The sequence below is a fragment of the Taudactylus pleione genome, unplaced genomic scaffold, assembly GCF_031769625.1.
Source record: "Taudactylus pleione unplaced genomic scaffold, aTauple2 ptg000004l, whole genome shotgun sequence".
Lineage (NCBI taxonomy): Eukaryota > Metazoa > Chordata > Amphibia > Anura > Myobatrachidae > Taudactylus > Taudactylus pleione.
The window spans coordinates 6,940,634-6,958,049 of record NW_028284407.1 but is presented as its reverse complement, the minus strand read 5'-3'; the positions used below and the strand labels follow the sequence as shown (position 1 = coordinate 6,958,049).

General features: G+C 48.2%; 1 protein-coding gene across 1 annotated transcript in view; it reads left to right on the top strand.

Moving 5' to 3' along the window:
* Positions 1–17,416, top strand: part of LOC148543379 (intelectin-1-like) — a 64,085-nt gene that overhangs the window by 35,975 nt on the left and 10,694 nt on the right. The window contains exons 5-6 of the mRNA XM_088473257.1: positions 404–562; positions 6,312–6,432. Coding sequence (XP_088329383.1) covers positions 404–562; positions 6,312–6,432 — 280 coding nt within the window. The remainder of the gene's footprint in view (positions 1–403; positions 563–6,311; positions 6,433–17,416) is intronic.

Below are 17,416 nucleotides of genomic sequence, written 5' to 3'. Positions count from 1 at the left end.
GACAGGGAGATGCTGAGACAGAAATATTACTACAGTCTTTCTGTAGTAATACAGATTTTGTGCTAGATTTCACTATGGCTGGGGATGAGGACTTTCCTGCCCCCTCGCCTGCAGTCACAATGAGATCTACTTATTTGTGAATGAGGTCTCTTTGGCAACCAATCAGAATACTTATGTATATGTATAGTGCTGATGGTCACTTGGGCCACTCTCACGACAGGGCCCTTATGCAAAGCAATACAACAAGAATACCTCAAATAAATGTTGTCAGAAGCCATTTCATCGTGGGTGAAGCTGCATGTAAAAGCTAGTAGTTGCTATATTATTCCTGATTACATCTCTCTATTGGTAGGAAACATTACTCTAGTTTAGCTTTTATTTATTTTTACTCCTTTGTGTTCAGAATCCAGGTTATTATGATATCACAGCTAATAATGTGGGTTTATGGCACGTGCCGAACAAGAGTCCCCTGTCCCTGTGGAAGAGCAACTCTCTTCTTAGATATCGGACACAAAATGGCTTCCTTTCTGCCAACGGAGGAAACCTCTTCCATCTATATAAGGTAAAGATTGAAAATATAATTGTTTTGAAAGTCATTGGGTAGATGGCAGTAATGCTGGGGCCTGTATATGATGGGGTTTGTATCTCATGATGGCTCGCATAATTAAGTTGCATCTCTGGGCAACATGCTATACATAGTGCATGCCACTACTAAACTCTATGTGCGCTTGCCCTTCCCCAATTTGCTTCATATGATGTAATAGGCAATAAGACAGCATAACACCAAATATTGAGAAAAAATGTATAAACTTTAGGGGCCCTGAACCAAAAAAAGATATACAGCACAGCTTACCTGATATACCAATTAAAACAGCTCCTCAGACCAGATTTATCCAAGTACATCTTCTTTAATGACACTCAATAAAAAAGTGACTCAGTGCTTATCTGAATCCACCAGAGGAACCAGCAATAGCCCAGATCTAGGCCAACGCGTTTCGTTGTGGTGGTTTAAATAGGGCATCTGGGGAAGACTAATTAAAACCATTTAGAGCGCCATTATGAAATGTGTTAAAATGGGACTGGTGCTATTTGTTTTTTCTCTGGTGGATTCAGATAAGCTCTGATTCACTTTTTTACTGAGTGTTATTACAGAAAACAATAGACGCGTGACATCCCAAAGCAGCATTTCCTATCCAAGTCCAGATATATATAGCTTGGTATCTTATCCTTCCTGAGATAACATAGAATCCGGCACCTGTCAACAATTTGAGTTCTACTCTAATTCAATATGGTAATTTCTTCAGATACCTACTTAGAAACTCTTTCGAACCACTCCACTAATGAATTTTATTTTACACTTTTCCCCTTTGAGCCTTGAAATACTGCATGTTGGAGTCTCATTTAAGTCCTATGTAATGTAAGTGATGAAACATCAGGCTATCTTTATTTCATACCTCACATTTTTGTTTTTTAAGGTCTTTACTATATTGGTATATCTGTCCCTATGAATGTACATTTAATATAAAGTGCGCCCGGTTGGTGTAAAAGGCATCCAATGGCAATTATTGGATAATAACAGACAGGCCCTAGTTGTAAGGCCACGCCCCTTTTATTGGTGTTCAGCATTTCCGCGTGCACTACAAGCCTGCCTGCCCCCTACCCACACTAGGTGACACCCAGTGTGGGAGCAGGCTTGTAGTGCACACGGCAAAGCTGAACGATGACAAAAGGGGTGTGGCCTTACAAGTAGGGCGTGGCCTTGCGAGTAGGGGCATGGCCTCGCAGCCCAAAACTCCCCCATTTTAGTCACTCCACGGGTCCAGGAGATGCGGACTGGCCCCCTGGACCAGTCTTTTTGCAGTGCCGGCTCCCTCACTGTGTCAGGAACAGAGTGCTGCACATAAAGCTACAGCCTTGGCCAAAAGTTTTGAGAATGACGCAAGTATTGGTTTTCACAAAGAAAACTGCTTCAGTGTTTTTATACCTTTTTGTCAGATGTTACTATGGTATACTGAAGTATAATTACAAGCATTTCATGAGTGTCAAAGGCTTTTATTGACAATTACATTAAGTTTATGCAAAGAGTCAATATTTGCAGTGTTGACCCTTCTTTTCAAGACCTCTGCAACTCGCCCTGGCATGCAGTCAAATTCGGGGTCACATTCTGACTGATGGCCGCCCATTCTTGCCTAATCAATGCTTGGAGTTTGTCAGAATTTGTGGGTTTTCGTTTGTCCACCCGCCTCTTGAGGATTGACCACAAGTTCTTAAAGGTATTAAGGTCTGGGGAATTCCCTGGCCATGGACCCAAAATTTCAATGTTTTGTTTCCCGAGCCACTTAGTTATCACTTTTGCCTTATGGCAAGGTTCTCCATCATGCTGGAAAAGGCATTGTTCATCACCAAACTGTTCTTGGATGGTTGGGAGAAGTTGCTCTTGGAGGATGTTTTGGTACCATTCTTTATTCATGGCTGTGTTCTTAGGCAAAATTGTGAGTGAGCCCACTCCCTTGGCTGAGAAGCAACCCCACACATGAATAGTCTCAGGATGCTTTACTGTCGGCATGACACAGGACTGATGGTAGCGCTCACCTTTCTTTCTCCAGACAAGCGTTTTTCCAGATGCCCCATACAATCTGAAAGAGGATTCATCAGAGAAAAGAACTTTACCCCAGTCCTCAGCACTCCAATCCTTGTACCTTTTGCAGAATATCAGTCTGTCCCTGATGTTTCTCCTGGAGAGAAGTGCCTTCTTTGCTGCCCTTCTTGACACCAGGCCATCCTCCAAAAGTCTTTGCCTCACTGTGCTGCCATTCCTGAGCAAGCTCTGCACTGGTGGTGCCCCGATCCCGCAGCTGAATCAACATTAGGAGATGGTCCTGGAGCTTGCTGGACATTCTTGGGCACCCTGAACCATTCTTCACACCAATTGAACCTCTCTTCTTGAAGTTTTGGTGATCCAATAAATGGTTGATTTAGGTGCAATCTTACTAGCAGCAATATCCTTGCCTGCGAAGCCCTTTTTGTGCAAAGCAGTGATGACTGCACGTGTTTCCTTGCAGGTAACCATGGTTAACAGAGGAAGAACAATGATTTCAAGATCCACCCTCCTTTTAAAGCTTCCAGTCTGTTATTCAAACTCAATCAGCATGACAGAGTGATCTCCAGCCTTGTCCTCGTCAACAATCTCACCTGTGTTAACGAGAAAATCACTGACATGATGTCAGCTGGTCCTTTTGTGGTAGGGCTGAAATGCAGTGGAAATGCTGTTTTTGGAATTAAGGGCCTGATTCAGACCCGCTCGCAAGCACTATGCGTTTGGGGGCGTCCCCACTGACATCACGAGTCACGAGCTCACTGGGGCTTGCGACGGCCGAGACCCTACCACAACGGTCTCGTCACAAGCCAGATGGTCGCGACCATTGCGACCATCATCTGGCCGCTCGCTAAAGCTGTGGGTGTTCACCCACAGCTTAGCAAGCGGCCAGGAGGCCGAACAAAAAAAACCATGCGGTCGCCCTGATTCAGAGCGAGCGCTCGCTTTTTGCGAGCGCCTCTGAATCAGGCCCTAAGTGCATTGTCATGGCAAAGGGGTACTTTGCAATTAATTGCAATTCATCTGATCACTCTTCATGACATGGAGTATATGCAAATTGCTATCATAAAACCTGAAGCAGTAGACTTTGTGAAACCAATACTTGTGTCTTTCTCAAAACTTTTGGCCATGGCTGTACAGTGCAGCACCCGGCTCCTGTCACTGAGGAGTCGGCACTTTGGTGTCACCCCTCGGCGGGTGACACCCAGATGCGGCCCGCATCCCCCCTTGTGACGCCACTGATAACTGATCTTCGAAAATTTACAAATTATGTAATTTTCCATAATCCACATATTAAATCTGGAACTCTTCCCTAAATGAACATATTCAACTTCATGAAGGTCAGTAAAATATCTCATCCTGCATTTGGCTGCAATATTAGGTGCAACTAACTATTACCAAACCAGAATGCCACAATCAACCCAGCTTCTTTAAACAGAATTTTACTTTCTACTATGTTTTATTATTATTCTTATTATTCTTTATTCATATGGTTACACAAGGGATCCGCATCGCCTCACAAAGTACAGAAACAGGATGAGCAACAAGAAAAAAAAAAGGGGTAAATTTACTAAAGTGAGAGTTTTTAGAAGTGAGTTTTAAAAGTGATGTTGCCTATAGCAACCAATCAGATTCTAGCTATTATCTTCTAGAAGGTGCTAGTTAAATGTTAAGTACAATCTGATTAGTTGCTATGGGCAACATCACTTTTAAAACTCACTTCTAAAAACTCTCACTTTAGTAAATTTACCCCTTACAGTACAGAACATTGCAGAACGTGGACTACAAGATTTATAAACATTTCTGCATCCGCGGTCATAATACACAGCTAAGAAGCAGAGGCTGACCCCAAGGGTGTAATGCCATTGTTTGCAGTGGGGAGATGATGGCATAAGTGAGGTAAGGGAAAGCATTAGAGAAGAGAACCCTGCTCATAAGAGCTTACAATCAAAAGGTGGAGTAGGAGACAGACAGTGATGACACAGAGGAGAGAGACAGTAAGGGGTAAATTTACTAAGATGGGAGTTCTATTTAAGAAGTGATGTTGCCCATAGCAACCAATCAGATTCCAGGTATTATCTTCTAGAAGGTTCTAGATCAGAGGTCAGGGAAATTTTTTTCCTATTACCCCAAAATATATTTAGATATGCCGACGTTACCTCCTTGATTTGAAAGGAAGGAAATCATATAGTAGTGCCCCCATATAATGCCCCTGTAGTAGTGCCCCCATAGTTATGCCCCTATATAATGCCCCTGTAGTAGTGCCCCCATATAATGCCCCTATAGTTAAGCCCCTGTAGCAGTGCTGCCCCCATAGTTATGCCCCTGTAGTAGTGCCCCCATAGTTATGCCCCTGTAGCAGTGCCCCCATAGTTATGACCCTGTAGAAGTGCCCTCATAGTTATGCCCCTGTAGCAGTGCCCCCATAGTTATGCCCCTGTAGTAGTGCCCCCATATAATGCCCCTATAGTTAAGCCCCTGTAGCAGTGCCGCCCCCATAGTTATGCCCCTGTAATAGTGCCCCCATAGTTATGCCCCTGTAGCAGTGCCCCCATAGTTATGCCCCTGTAGCAGTGTCCTCATAGTTATGCCCCTGTAGCAGTGCCCCCATATAATGCCCCTATAGTTAAGCCCCTGTAGCAGTGCCACCCCCATAGTTATGCCCCTGTAGCAGTGCCACCCCCATAGTTATGCCCCTGTAGCAGTGCCCCCATAGTTATGCCCCTGTAGCAGTGTCCTCATAGTTATGCCCCTGTAGCAGTGCCCCCATAGTTATGCCCCTGTAGCAGTGTCCTCATAGTTATGCCCCTGTAGCAGTGCCCTCATAGTTATGCCCCTGTAGCAGTGCCCTCATAGTTATGCCCCTGTAGCAGTGCCCCCATAGTTATGCTCCTGTAGCAGTGCCCCCATAGTTATGCCCCTGTAGCAGTACCCCCATAGTTATCCCCCTGTAGTGCCGCTTGTACAAAAAAAACCACTTACCTTAATCCCCGCTCCTGCATCCGCCGCCGCCCTGTCCACCCGGCTGCTCCTCGGAACTATGGGAGAGACGTCATGATGTTTGTCCCATAGTGCGCATGGAGAGAGCCGGAAGCTGGAGTTCAGAAGAGAACTCCAGCCTCCGGCTAACGCGGCGCTGCAGGGTAATAACATCTCAGCGGGCGTCCGGCTTAGAGCCTCCCTGTGCGCCGGGCTGGAGGTCACTGGCGCCAGGTGCAGTGGCGCACCCGATTCACGTGCACCTCCAGCCCTGCATCCATTACCCCCAGGAATTTCAGTTTTACCACAAGTGGGGTAATTTACCCCTGTTCCCCGACCACTGTGCTAGATAAATGAGAAGTAGAATCTGATTGGTTTCTATGGGCAACATCACTTCATAAATAGAACTCCCATCTTAGTCAATTTACCCCTAAAAGCAAGGAGATTGCACCCATTAACTATACTTCTCTTTCCTCCACTACTGCAGAAATACCCAGAGATACAGTATGCACATGCGCTATAGACAAATCACCAAAAAAATGGCTCCGGCGCCATTTTCACAGAGGTGTGTTCATACACAGTGCCAGTGTCTTCTCAGCGCAGGGGCAATGGGGTGTCTGCATGGGGGGACTGCACACAGGCCCCCTTCCACTGATAACATACCCAAGGAAGTAACAGTATTTTTGTTGAGGCATGAATATTGCAGTTTCATAAATTACTATTTTGATTTCTCTAGAAATATCCTGTGAGGTATAATATTGGAATTTGTCCCTCAGACAATGGACCCGCTGTTCCGGTAGTTTATGACCATGGAAATGAGGAGAAGACGGCCAATCTGTTTGGGCAGTATATGAAAAGTAAGAATGTACTCATACGTGACAATTCCTTATTAGATTTATAATATATAGGGCTCTATTCATTATGTTAATTATCCAGTTCCGAGCGGACCCCGATAATTAACATTTCTACTCGCGGCAAGACCCAGAGCAATTCATCATTGCTCCGACGTGGAGATAGCTGATCCGAAAATTAGCTGTCTCCCAGAATCCTTTCGGAGCAGTGAAACTAGTGCGCCTGCATGAACTAGAGTTCACACAGGCGCACAAAAGCCTCGGCGTCCGGCGGAAGGAGCCGGACGGGTGGCGGGATGCGAAAAGATCCTTTGCAACCCGGGATTCCTACCCATAGGGAAAGAGCGGATTGCGTGAGCTAATGCCATCTGAAGCTCCCACAGTCAAGCTCCGAAAATACTGTATTGAATGTTGAACAATGAATTCTGTCCCCATACTAGGCGGAGGACCCCCTTTTGAGTCCAGGCCCATTACACCGATACCTCATACCCTATTGATGGCAGCACTACAAGGGCATATAGTAGGCAGCCAGGATAGACAAAATCTCTGTCAGCACCCAGCATAAATACCAGATCCCCAGATAATAAATCTTAGACAAATGCAAAAACAGATATACTGCAAGCAAAGCCAAGGAGGTTATCCAATGCACTGCTAGTGCCTGGACTGAAAGGGGGACCTCCGCCTGCCGATCATCTTAGCAGTTGTGACACAAACTGCTACTGTTTGAAGGGAATCACCAGCACCAGAAGGGAGAGCCACCCCATCCACATCAGTGACAGTTGTGCACATGTGATGGTGACACCTAATGGTACACTCCTGACGCTGTGGGGAGAGTAAGGCAAGGAGCAGCGTCATCACTTCTGGCTCCGACTACATTTCTCAGTCTGCATTGGATCTCTGGTCATCTATATCACCAGTGATAGCATGGAGGAGTCTCTGCCTATGTCAGTGCAAGTATCTCTGAGGAGAAGCATGTGACAGGCTCGGCTGCCACGCAGAGGTCCCCATGTGTTGAAGTCTGGAGCCCCTGCAAAAGACTGCAAGCAAGCAACTGTACAAAACTTAGGGCCTGATTAAGCAAGGATCGCAGTTGCTAATACGCACGCAATCCAGGCTTGCCTACCCTCCCGATTTGGCCGGGAGCCTCCCGATTTTCGGGTGCCGCTCCCGGCCCCCCGGGAAGGCAGGCAAGCCTCCCGCAAGCCGCCATCCCTCCCTACCCCCCTGCAGAGTTACTAGGGAAACCCCCGCAGCGGGGAGGCCTGGTGACGCGATTCGCACTGAATCGCGTCATCGTGGCCCCCCCCCCCGCTTCACAATGCGTTTACTCCGGCATTGTGATGAGGGGGCGGAGCCGCAATGACACTATCTCGCGGCCACACCTCCGGCCCGCACTGACCACGCCCCTGCAACGGCGTTATAGTGCGGCCACGCCCCCTCTGTAAGCTGATATTCAGCCCCCTCCCGGAAGGAGGGAGCTGAATGTCGGCAAGTATGACGCAATCGGCTGTTTATTTTGCACCGCAGATGCGTATGCATTGCAGTGCATGTGCGCAAACCAGACGCTGCGATTGGAACTGCGATCGCAGTGGCGATGCAGAGCCATCGCAGAGTGATTGACAGGAAGAGCCGTTTGTGGGTGGTGATGGGAGGGGGGCTGGTAGTGCGAATGCAGGAGTACCAGTGCATTTCAATGCTGTTGTATGGGCATGCATAAATTATCCATTGCAAAACCATATGCAGCCTATGGTCTCATAGCGTGCGCTGAAGTTAGCAATACTTGAGTAAGGTCTGACGTGCCTTAACTGTGCGTATGGGTCCGATGTTACTCGATGTTACCGACAACTTCGCTATGTTGCATGTATGTGTGTAAGGGGAAGTGTGATTGCACTGCGAATGCAAACATTTGCATATCAACGCTGGTATTAGCAACTGCGTTGCGTGCGTATTAGCAGAAGAGCGATCCTTGCTGAATCAGGCCCTTAGTACATTGGCTCAGAAAGACCCTGGATGACGAATACTTTGCTAATACTAGATTTTTTTTATTTATGAAATTGAGACTTTGGGAAATGAATTATCCTTGTATGGTACTATTCCTTTACCTATTAGGGGTCTATTTACTAAGCAGTGTTAGGAGACATAGTGAAAAGTGATAAGAAAGTGATAAGGTGCCAGCCAATCAGCTTCCAACTGTCATCTCACAGGCTGTGTTTGAAAAATGACAGTTGGGAGCTGATTGGCTGGCACCAGGGCCGTTTCTAGGGGCAGGCAACCCGTGCAATTGCACGGGGCGCCCCACCCAGCAGAAACAGTCTGTTAACTGCCGGGCGCCCGCTGAGATTCAGTTACCAGCGGGCGCCCGGCAGAGCAGAGCAGCCGGAGAGACGGAGCCTCTGGCTTCCGGCTCCCGGCTCCCCCAGTGTGCACTATGGGAGGACGTCATGACGTCTTTCCCATAGTGCAAAGGAGCAGCCGAGCGGAGCGGACGCCGGAGCGGGGCTGAAGGTAAGTATTAGTGCTTTTTTTAATGTGCAGGCAGCCTGGACAATACTCTGGGGGCACTTCTGCTAGGGGAGACACCACTACTGGGGGCACCAGGGCACTACTACTGGGGACATTACTCGGGGGGCACTTCTACTGGGGGCATTGCTTAGGAGGTGCCACTACTGGGGGCATTACTCAGGGCCCAGGGGCACTACTACTGGGGGCACTACTACTTGGGGCTTTACTACTTTGGGCACTACTACAAAGGGAGCATTACTATTGGGGGCACGAATACAGGGGGCATTAATATTTCGGGCAATACAACTGGGGACACTACTACTGTGGCACTACAGCAGGGACCATTACTATTGGGGGCATTACTGTTGGGGGCATGACTACAGGGGGCACCACTCCTGGGGGCACTACTACTGGGTGCACTGCATAAAGGGCACCACTACTGTGGGCTCTGCATAAGTTGCACTACCACTGTGGGCACTGCATAAGGGGCATAAATACAGGGGACACTGCATATGGGGACAACTACAGGGGGCACTGCATAATGGGCACTTTTGCCTGAGAGCCAGTGGGGGGGGAGCCTAAGACCTGTCGGGATGGAATGGCAAGGGAGGGGGCTGGTATGAAGTGTGTATTATGTGAATCTTGTTTTTTCAATGTGTTGTATGTGGTTCTGGATTTAATGTATTTGAGGTGGATGTGGTTTTAAAACGTAGTGTATGTGCTTCTGGCTTTTCCAATATATTATGTGGAAGTGGTTTGTTGCAGTGTATTATATGTGGATCTGGCTTGTATTTTCAATGTGCTGGATTCGCTCCCAACGCACTAAAAACGAGTGTGATGCAAGGTCATACTTCTGCAAATGTCACACCAAAGGCATGCACACAGAAATTCGGCGTGGGCTTGTGACAGCTAGGCCCCACCCCATTTTTTGAGCGCGCGCCTATGGCGCGCGCATACTGTCTGACTTTTATTTAGCTTTACCTCTGACAGGTTTGCCACCCCTGGGCTTAGTAGTCACAGTGGCTGTCATTCTGTGGTCTTTCGAGATCACACTCCCTTACTGTGATACCACACCCCCTCACGATGAGGCCACGCACACTCCACAATATTACTGCTTCGAGGGGGGGGGGGGCGCATTTTGACTGCTCGCACTGGGAGCCTCAAACCCTAGAAACTGCCCTGGCTGGAACCTTATCACTTTCTTATCACTTTTCACTCTGTATCCTAACACTGCTTAGTAAATAGACCCCTTAATCTTTGTTTATGTTTTCCCAATAAGGGGGCATGTCCTTTTCTGTTTATAACTAGCAGGGCTGGCTCCAGGGTTCGGAGCACCCTGTGCCGGCCCTCGAGAAGGCCTGCTAACATCGCGCGCAGCGAAGCCGGGCGCGATCAAATTTGGGGGCATGGCCTAATTACCATAGGCCACGCCTCCTGTGTGACGTTATTTGGAGGCGTGCCCGCATGGCACGCCTCCAAGTAACGTCAGACTGGGGGTAAAGCCCAGCACTCCGTCACTGGCTGGGCTTCCCCCAGCCCTCTCCCGTCAGTGAATGGTTGCCACGCGCATGCGTGTGGCATCCATTCACACTCCGGGGGTCCGGCACCGCCGCACAGCTGCGGTGGTGGGGGTCCCCAACCTCCCAATTTGACCACCCGTGGGCCACTTCGGCCTGCGTGTGGAACAGCGGCACAGTACTGTCCTGCTGATATCGGGATGCAGGGGAGAGGAGCCGCCCCTCTACGGGTGGCGCCCCTGTGCGACCGCACTGGTCGAACACCCCTAGAGCTGGCCCTGATAACTAGGGATGGTGCCCATCATCAGCAGCAGTAGCGTGCATTTGCCCAGCCCTTAGGCATCTGCTAGTAATGCAGTTACTGGTAGGTGTATATGTGTTTCCTGCATCTGTTCGCAATTACTCAAACACACCTGTGGATTATTGTGTGCGCAAAACACAGGAAAGGACGCCAGAGTGCTGAAGAATTGGTCTTTTAGTCTACATAAATGAACATGAAGTGAACTCAAGATGGCCGCCAGCACACTTCCTGAACTTGTAGTGGCTGGCATAATGCAACTTCTGCCATCCACTGTATCACACATCTGTCTTTGGCCTACATTAGACTGCCCATATGCACCTCCACCATCCCCTCTCTCCAGTAAAAATTTGAGTAAAGTTGCATACTGGGCATGCTCAGTACAAACCTATGGATTTTATGGTACACAAGCGGGAGTATTTCCAAGTCATACTTGCTAACTTTTGTAAAGGAATTTCAAGGAGAGGGGCGTGTCCTGTTCCATCCAAGGGGCGTGTTTTGTTCCAACCAAGAGGTGTATCTTATGGCGCCCCAGGGCATATCCAACAGCAAAAGGTGCTTGCTTATATGTCTTGTTATATCATATTTTGTATTATATTTTAGTTTATATGTCTTTTATTTGTATACATCATCAAAACATATCAGACGTCTGTTTTGATATAGTAGAATGTTTTCAAAACTTACAAGTTGCGTCACAGTAGACAGGCATAACCAGCAATAAATACAGAAGGCAGACGATATGCCGTTGGGATCGTAAATCACCCCTGCGGTACATTGTGCACAGGAAAATGCACAATGTCAGGCTATCATAAGTATGGGTGATGTGTGCACTGCACATTGCTCGTACATCCCGATGGAACAATCTTATATCACATTTAATTGAATTGACAAAATATTACTCATAGATATTAGAAACAAGTCTTAGTATTATGCAGAAACAAATCTGAAAATGAGAAATGATAGAATACAGATGCCTGATTCAGAGATGGGAGCTAATGTAGTAGCGTTGCATGCGCTACTGCAAATTTATGCAAATTTATGCTAATGCAGCATACTGAGACACCCACCGGCTACCGCTGTTATCTACTGCAATGCGCAAATAGTGGCACCATTGAGCGGACATCGGCTGCACTATCGGACATGAGGGCAAAAATGTACGATGGTACATGGCTCCATCAAGCCCAGTCCCAGTGGAGCTTAAGTGTGACTCAGGAAAGGGGCACTGTCTGTCTGTATGAGTGTGTGTGACTATGGGGTCTATTTATTAATAAATGTTTGCAGCATTTTCCCCGAAAAACACCCATTTTCGGGGGATACCCTCAAATATTTAGAATCCCCCAGATGTATTATGGAGGAATCGCAGCAGATGTCTCCGATATCTGCTTCAGTCCCTCCATTTCCTACAATAGCCTCAACCCCGATAGATTTCTATGGGGGCGTGCAATGCTGTCAGATTTATCAAGCTCCAGAATGCGAATGCGGAACTTGGTCCCCGCAGCTTACTCCATCTGAAGATGGCATAAGCTGCTGTAGCCTATGGGCTACACATCGCAAAAGCTACCGGGAGAGTGTTCCATAGTAGACTGCGCATGCACAGGATCCCCGGGACAGGAGTGAGGACACAGCTGATGTGTCACTTCACTCCCAGCACATCGCAGGAACGAGATCGGAGCCCCTGTCCCCGCGTGTGCTCTTTAGTACGGCCAGGCGCTATGATTGCATCTCGCAATGTGATCATGGGCACTAATATCGTGCCCAGATCGCATTGCAAATGCAATTTTTTTTATATCTGTGTGTGTGTACATATGTGTGACTATGTATGTGTATATACAGTATGTATGTGTATCGTTGTGTGACTATGGGTGGAATGAACTAAAGGGGAAAATGCGGTAAAACCCCCAAAAATGCAGTTCTGCATATCGGAAATCGGTATGATTTACCGTCGGACCCATGCCCGGCGGTTGGAATCCCAACAGCGGCATCCCGGCAGAGGAGGTAATCCCGATCGTCCTAAGGTAAGTATTGACTAACCTATTTCTACCCCCTAACCCTCCCTTAGGGGTGCCTAATCCTAACCTTACCCCCCAGTGCCTAACCCTAATCCCCCCTCTGCCTAAACCTAACCCCCCCTTCCCCGCCGCCTAAACCTAAGTCCCCCGAGGGGATGCCTAACCCTAAGTCACCCCCGGGGGTGCCTAACGCTAACCCCCCCTTCCCCTAGCCTAATCCTAACCTCCCGGGGGGGTGCCTAACCCTAATTCCCCCCCGGGAACCCTAAACCTAACCTCCCCCCCCGCGCGGCTATGCACGCCCGGCGCCCGGCGTGCCTTCAATCGGGATGCCGGGTGTCAGGCTACCGGCATATGTCTTATGACAGGCGTCGGCATATCGAGGCCTGTCTTTAGACTAGGGGTGAGCGGGTTCGGATTTCTGAAATCCGAACCCCCCCGAGCCCCCCCGATCCGAGTCCGATCCGAATCAGGCTCGACTTTTCCCGCCTGACTCGGATCTGAAATCGAGGCAAAACGTCATCATCCCGCCTTCCGAGTCTCGCGGGTTTTGGATCCTATATAAGGTACCCGCATCGGCGCCATTTTCTCACTCGGCTGTGGACAGTGAAGAGGGAGGGTGGGAGTTAGGGCTGTGTAGTGTAGTGTAGTGTAGTGCTGCTGTTGTCCACTACTTCAAAGTCCATAGGGGCTGGCTGTGTTGTGCTGTGCTGCTGTTGTTAATAGGGGCTGTGTCCACTACTTCAAAGTCCATAGGGGCTGGCTGGACTGTGTTGTGCAGTCAGTTCTCCATAGGGGCTGTGTCCACTCCAAAGTCCTGTGCAGTGTCCCAGTCCTAAAGGAGTGCTGTAGTGTTGTCCAGGGGGTGCTCTGTCCATCAGGGGTGCTCCCCCCAAGTGCTAAAAAAATAATATATTTTCTGTGTTTGTGAATTGTGTGCGCAGTAGCCGCACGTGCATCAACAAAGTAGTGCCAAGCGTGCGCCTGTGTCATAAGTAAAGGGCCTGTTGGCTTGACCGTTAAGGGTGCTGTAACCCCCGAAAGTACACTCCAGTCCAAACCAAAAAAAAAATTATTTTCTGTGTTTGTGAATTGTCTGCGCAGTAGCCGCACGTGCATCAACAAAGTAGTGCCAAGCGTGCGCCTGTGTCATAAGTAAAGGGCCGGCTGGCTTGACCGTTAAGGGTGCTGTAACCCCCGAAAGTACACTCCAGTCCAAACCAAAAAAAAAATTATTTTCTGTGTTTGTGAATTGTGTGCGCAGTAGCCGCACGTGCATCAACAAAGTAGTGCCAAGCGTGCGCCTGTGTCATAAGTAAAGGGCCGGCTGGCTTGACCGTTAAGGGTGCTGTAACCCCTGAAAGTACACTCCAGTCCAAACCAAAAAAAAAATTATTTTCTGTGTTTGTGAATTGTGTGCGCAGTAGCCGCACGTGCATCAACAAAGTAGTGCCAAGCGTGCGCCTGTGTCATAAGTAAAGGGCCGGCTGGCTTGACCGTTAAGGGTGCTGTAACCCCCGAAAGTACACTCCAGTCCAAACCAAAAAAAAAATTATTTTCTGTGTTTGTGAATTGTGTGCGCAGTAGCCGCACGTGCATCAACAAAGTAGTGCCAAGCGTGCGCCTGTGTCATAAGTAAAGGGCCGGCTGGCTTGACCGTTAAGGGTGCTGTAACCCCCGAAAGTACACTCCAGTCCAAACCTAAAAAAAAATTATTTTCTGTGTTTGTGAATTGTGGGCCTGATTCAGACCCACTCGCGAGCGGCTGTACGCTCGCAAGTGGGTCGATGGTCTGCACTGAGCATGCGCACGACGGAGGGAGCTCCGTCGTGCGCATGCGCCAGACACGACGAGCGAAGGACTTTCCTTCGCTCGTTGTGTCCGATCAAAGGGGGCGTGCTGTCAATGTTGATTGACAGCACGCCCCCTTTGGTGGGCGTGCCGGGGGCGTGCCTCCCTGACGGGGGCGTTCCCACGGGAACGCCTCCCGTCAGAAGCCGGCCCACTGACATCACTAGTGATGTCAGTGGGAGTGATTTTGGCTCTGATAGAGCCAAAATCACTCCGGAGCTTGCGGTTGAAAACCTCAACCGCAGGCTCCGGCTCGCAATTTCGATGGTCGCGATGGTCACGACCATCGCGGCCATCAAAATGCACGCTCGTATAGCCTGTGGGTGGTGACCCACAGCTATACGAGCGTCCAGGAGGACGCTCCATGAAAAAGGAGCCCGGCCCTCATGCAGAGCGTGCGCTCTGCTCAGAGCGTACGGCTCTGAATGAGGGCCTGTGTGCGCAGTAGCCGCACGTGCATCAACAAAGTAGTGCCAAGCGTGCGCCTGTGTCATAAGTAAAGGGCCGGCTGGCTTGACCGTTAAGGGTGCTGTAACCCCCGAAAGTACACTCCAGTCCAAACCTAAAAAAAAATTATTTTCTGTGTTTGTGAATTGTGTGCGCAGTAGCCGCACGTGCATCAACAAAGTAGTGCCAAGCGTGCGCCTGTGTCATAAGTAAAGGGCCGGCTGGCTTGACCGTTAAAGGGTGCTGTAACCCCCGAAAGTACACTCCAGTCCAAACCAAAAAAAAATTATTTTCTGTGTTTGTGAATTGTGTGCGCAGTAGCCGCACGTGCATCAACAAAGTAGTGCCAAGCGTGCGCCTGTGTCATAAGTAAAGGGCCGGCTGGCTTGACCGTTAAGGGTGCTGTAACCCCCGAAAGTACACTCCAGTCCAAACCTAAAAAAAAATTATTTTCTGTGTTTGTGAATTGTGTGCGCAGTAGCCGCACGTGCATCAACAAAGTAGTGCCAAGCGTGCGCCTGTGTCATAAGTAAAGGGCCGGCTGGCTTGACCGTTAAGGGTGCTGTAACCCCCGAAAGTACACTCCAGTCCAAACCAAAAAAAAAATTATTTTCTGTGTTTGTGAATTGTGTGCACTGTGGCTGCACGTGCATCAACAAAGGAGCAGCGCCAAGCGTGCGCCTGTGTCCCATAAGTAAAGAGCCGGCTGGCTCATTTCTTAAAGGGTGGTGTAACCCACAAAGTGCACTACTCTCCAGCAAAAATAAAATAATATTTTCTGTGTTTGTGTGCGCTTTAGCCGCACGTATATATATCAATATAACATAAATGGAGGACCAAACTTTCTCCGATAAAAATAAAATAGGGAAAGATCAAGAACCTCTTCCTCCTAGTGCTGTTGCTGCTGCTGGGAGTTGTTCATCATCCCAGAGAGGAAGTAGGAACATCACTATTTTTACTAAACAATTGACCCTCCAACAGTTCCTAGCGATGAGGATGAAGTACGACAGCAGTCATCCTGAAGCAAAACGTATAACTGAGGCCTTGACTGCTATGTTGGTGTTAGACGTGCGTCCGGTATCCGACATTAGTGCAGTGGGATTTAGACAATTGATGGAGGTAGTGTGTCCTCGGTTCCAAATCCCGTCTAGATTCCACCTGCATCCTCAAAGCAGCAGCGACAAGCGTGCGTCTGTCTGTTAAAGGGTGGTGACACCCTCAAAGTGTTCTACACAAACAATTAAAATATTGTTCTTTTTTTTCGGTCTTTGTGAAATGTGTGGGCTGTAGCCTCACCTGCATCCTTAAAGCAGCAGCGACAAGCGTGCGTCTGTCTGTTAAAGGGTGGTGTAACTCTCAAAGTGTTCCAAAAAATAAAAAACTATTTTTTTAATGTGTTTGTGACTTGTGTGCGATGTAGCCACACTTGCATCCTCAAAGCAGCAGCGACAAGCGTGCGTCTGTCTGTTAAAGGGTGGTGACACCCTCAAAGTGTGCTACACAAACAATTAAAATATTGTTCTTTTTTTTTTGGTCTTTGTGAAATGTGTGGGCTGTAGCCACACCTGCATCCTTAAAGCAGCAGCGACAAGCGTGCGTCTGTCTGTTAAAGGGTGGTGACACCCTCAAAGTGTGCTACACAAACAATTAAAATATTGTTCTTTTTTCTGTCTTTGTGAATTGTGTGGGCTGTAGCCGCACCTGCATCCTTAAAGCAGCAGCGACAAGCGTGCGTCTGTCTGTTAAAGGGTGGTGACACCCTCAAAGTGTGCTACACAAACAATTAAAATATTGTTCTTTTTTCTGTCTTTGTGAATTGTGTGGGCTGTAGCCGCGCCTGCATCCTTAAAGCAGCAGCGACAAGCGTGCGTCTGTCTGTTAAAGGGTGGTGACACCCTCAAAGTGTGCTACACAAACAATTAAAATATTGTTCTTTTTTTTTTGGTCTTTGTGAAATGTGTGGGCTGTAGCCGCACCTGCATCCTTAAAGCAGCAGCGACAAGCGTGCGTCTGTCTGTTAAAGGGTGGTGACACCCTCAAAGTGTTCTACACAAACAATTAAAATATTGTTCTTTTTTTTTCGGTCTTTGTGAAATGTGTGGGCTGTAGCCGCACCTGCATCCTTAAAGCAGCAGCGACAAGCGTGCGTCTGTCTGTTAAAGGGTGGTGACACCTCAAAGTGTTCTACACAAACAATTAAAATATTCTTCTTCTTTTTTCTGTCTTTGTGAATTGTGTGGGCTGTAGCCGCACTTGCATCCTCAAAGCAGCAGCGACAAGCGTGCGTCTGTCTGTTAAAGGGTGGTGTAACCCTCAAAGTGTGCTCCACAAACAATAAAAATATTCTTTTTTTTTTTCTGTCTTTG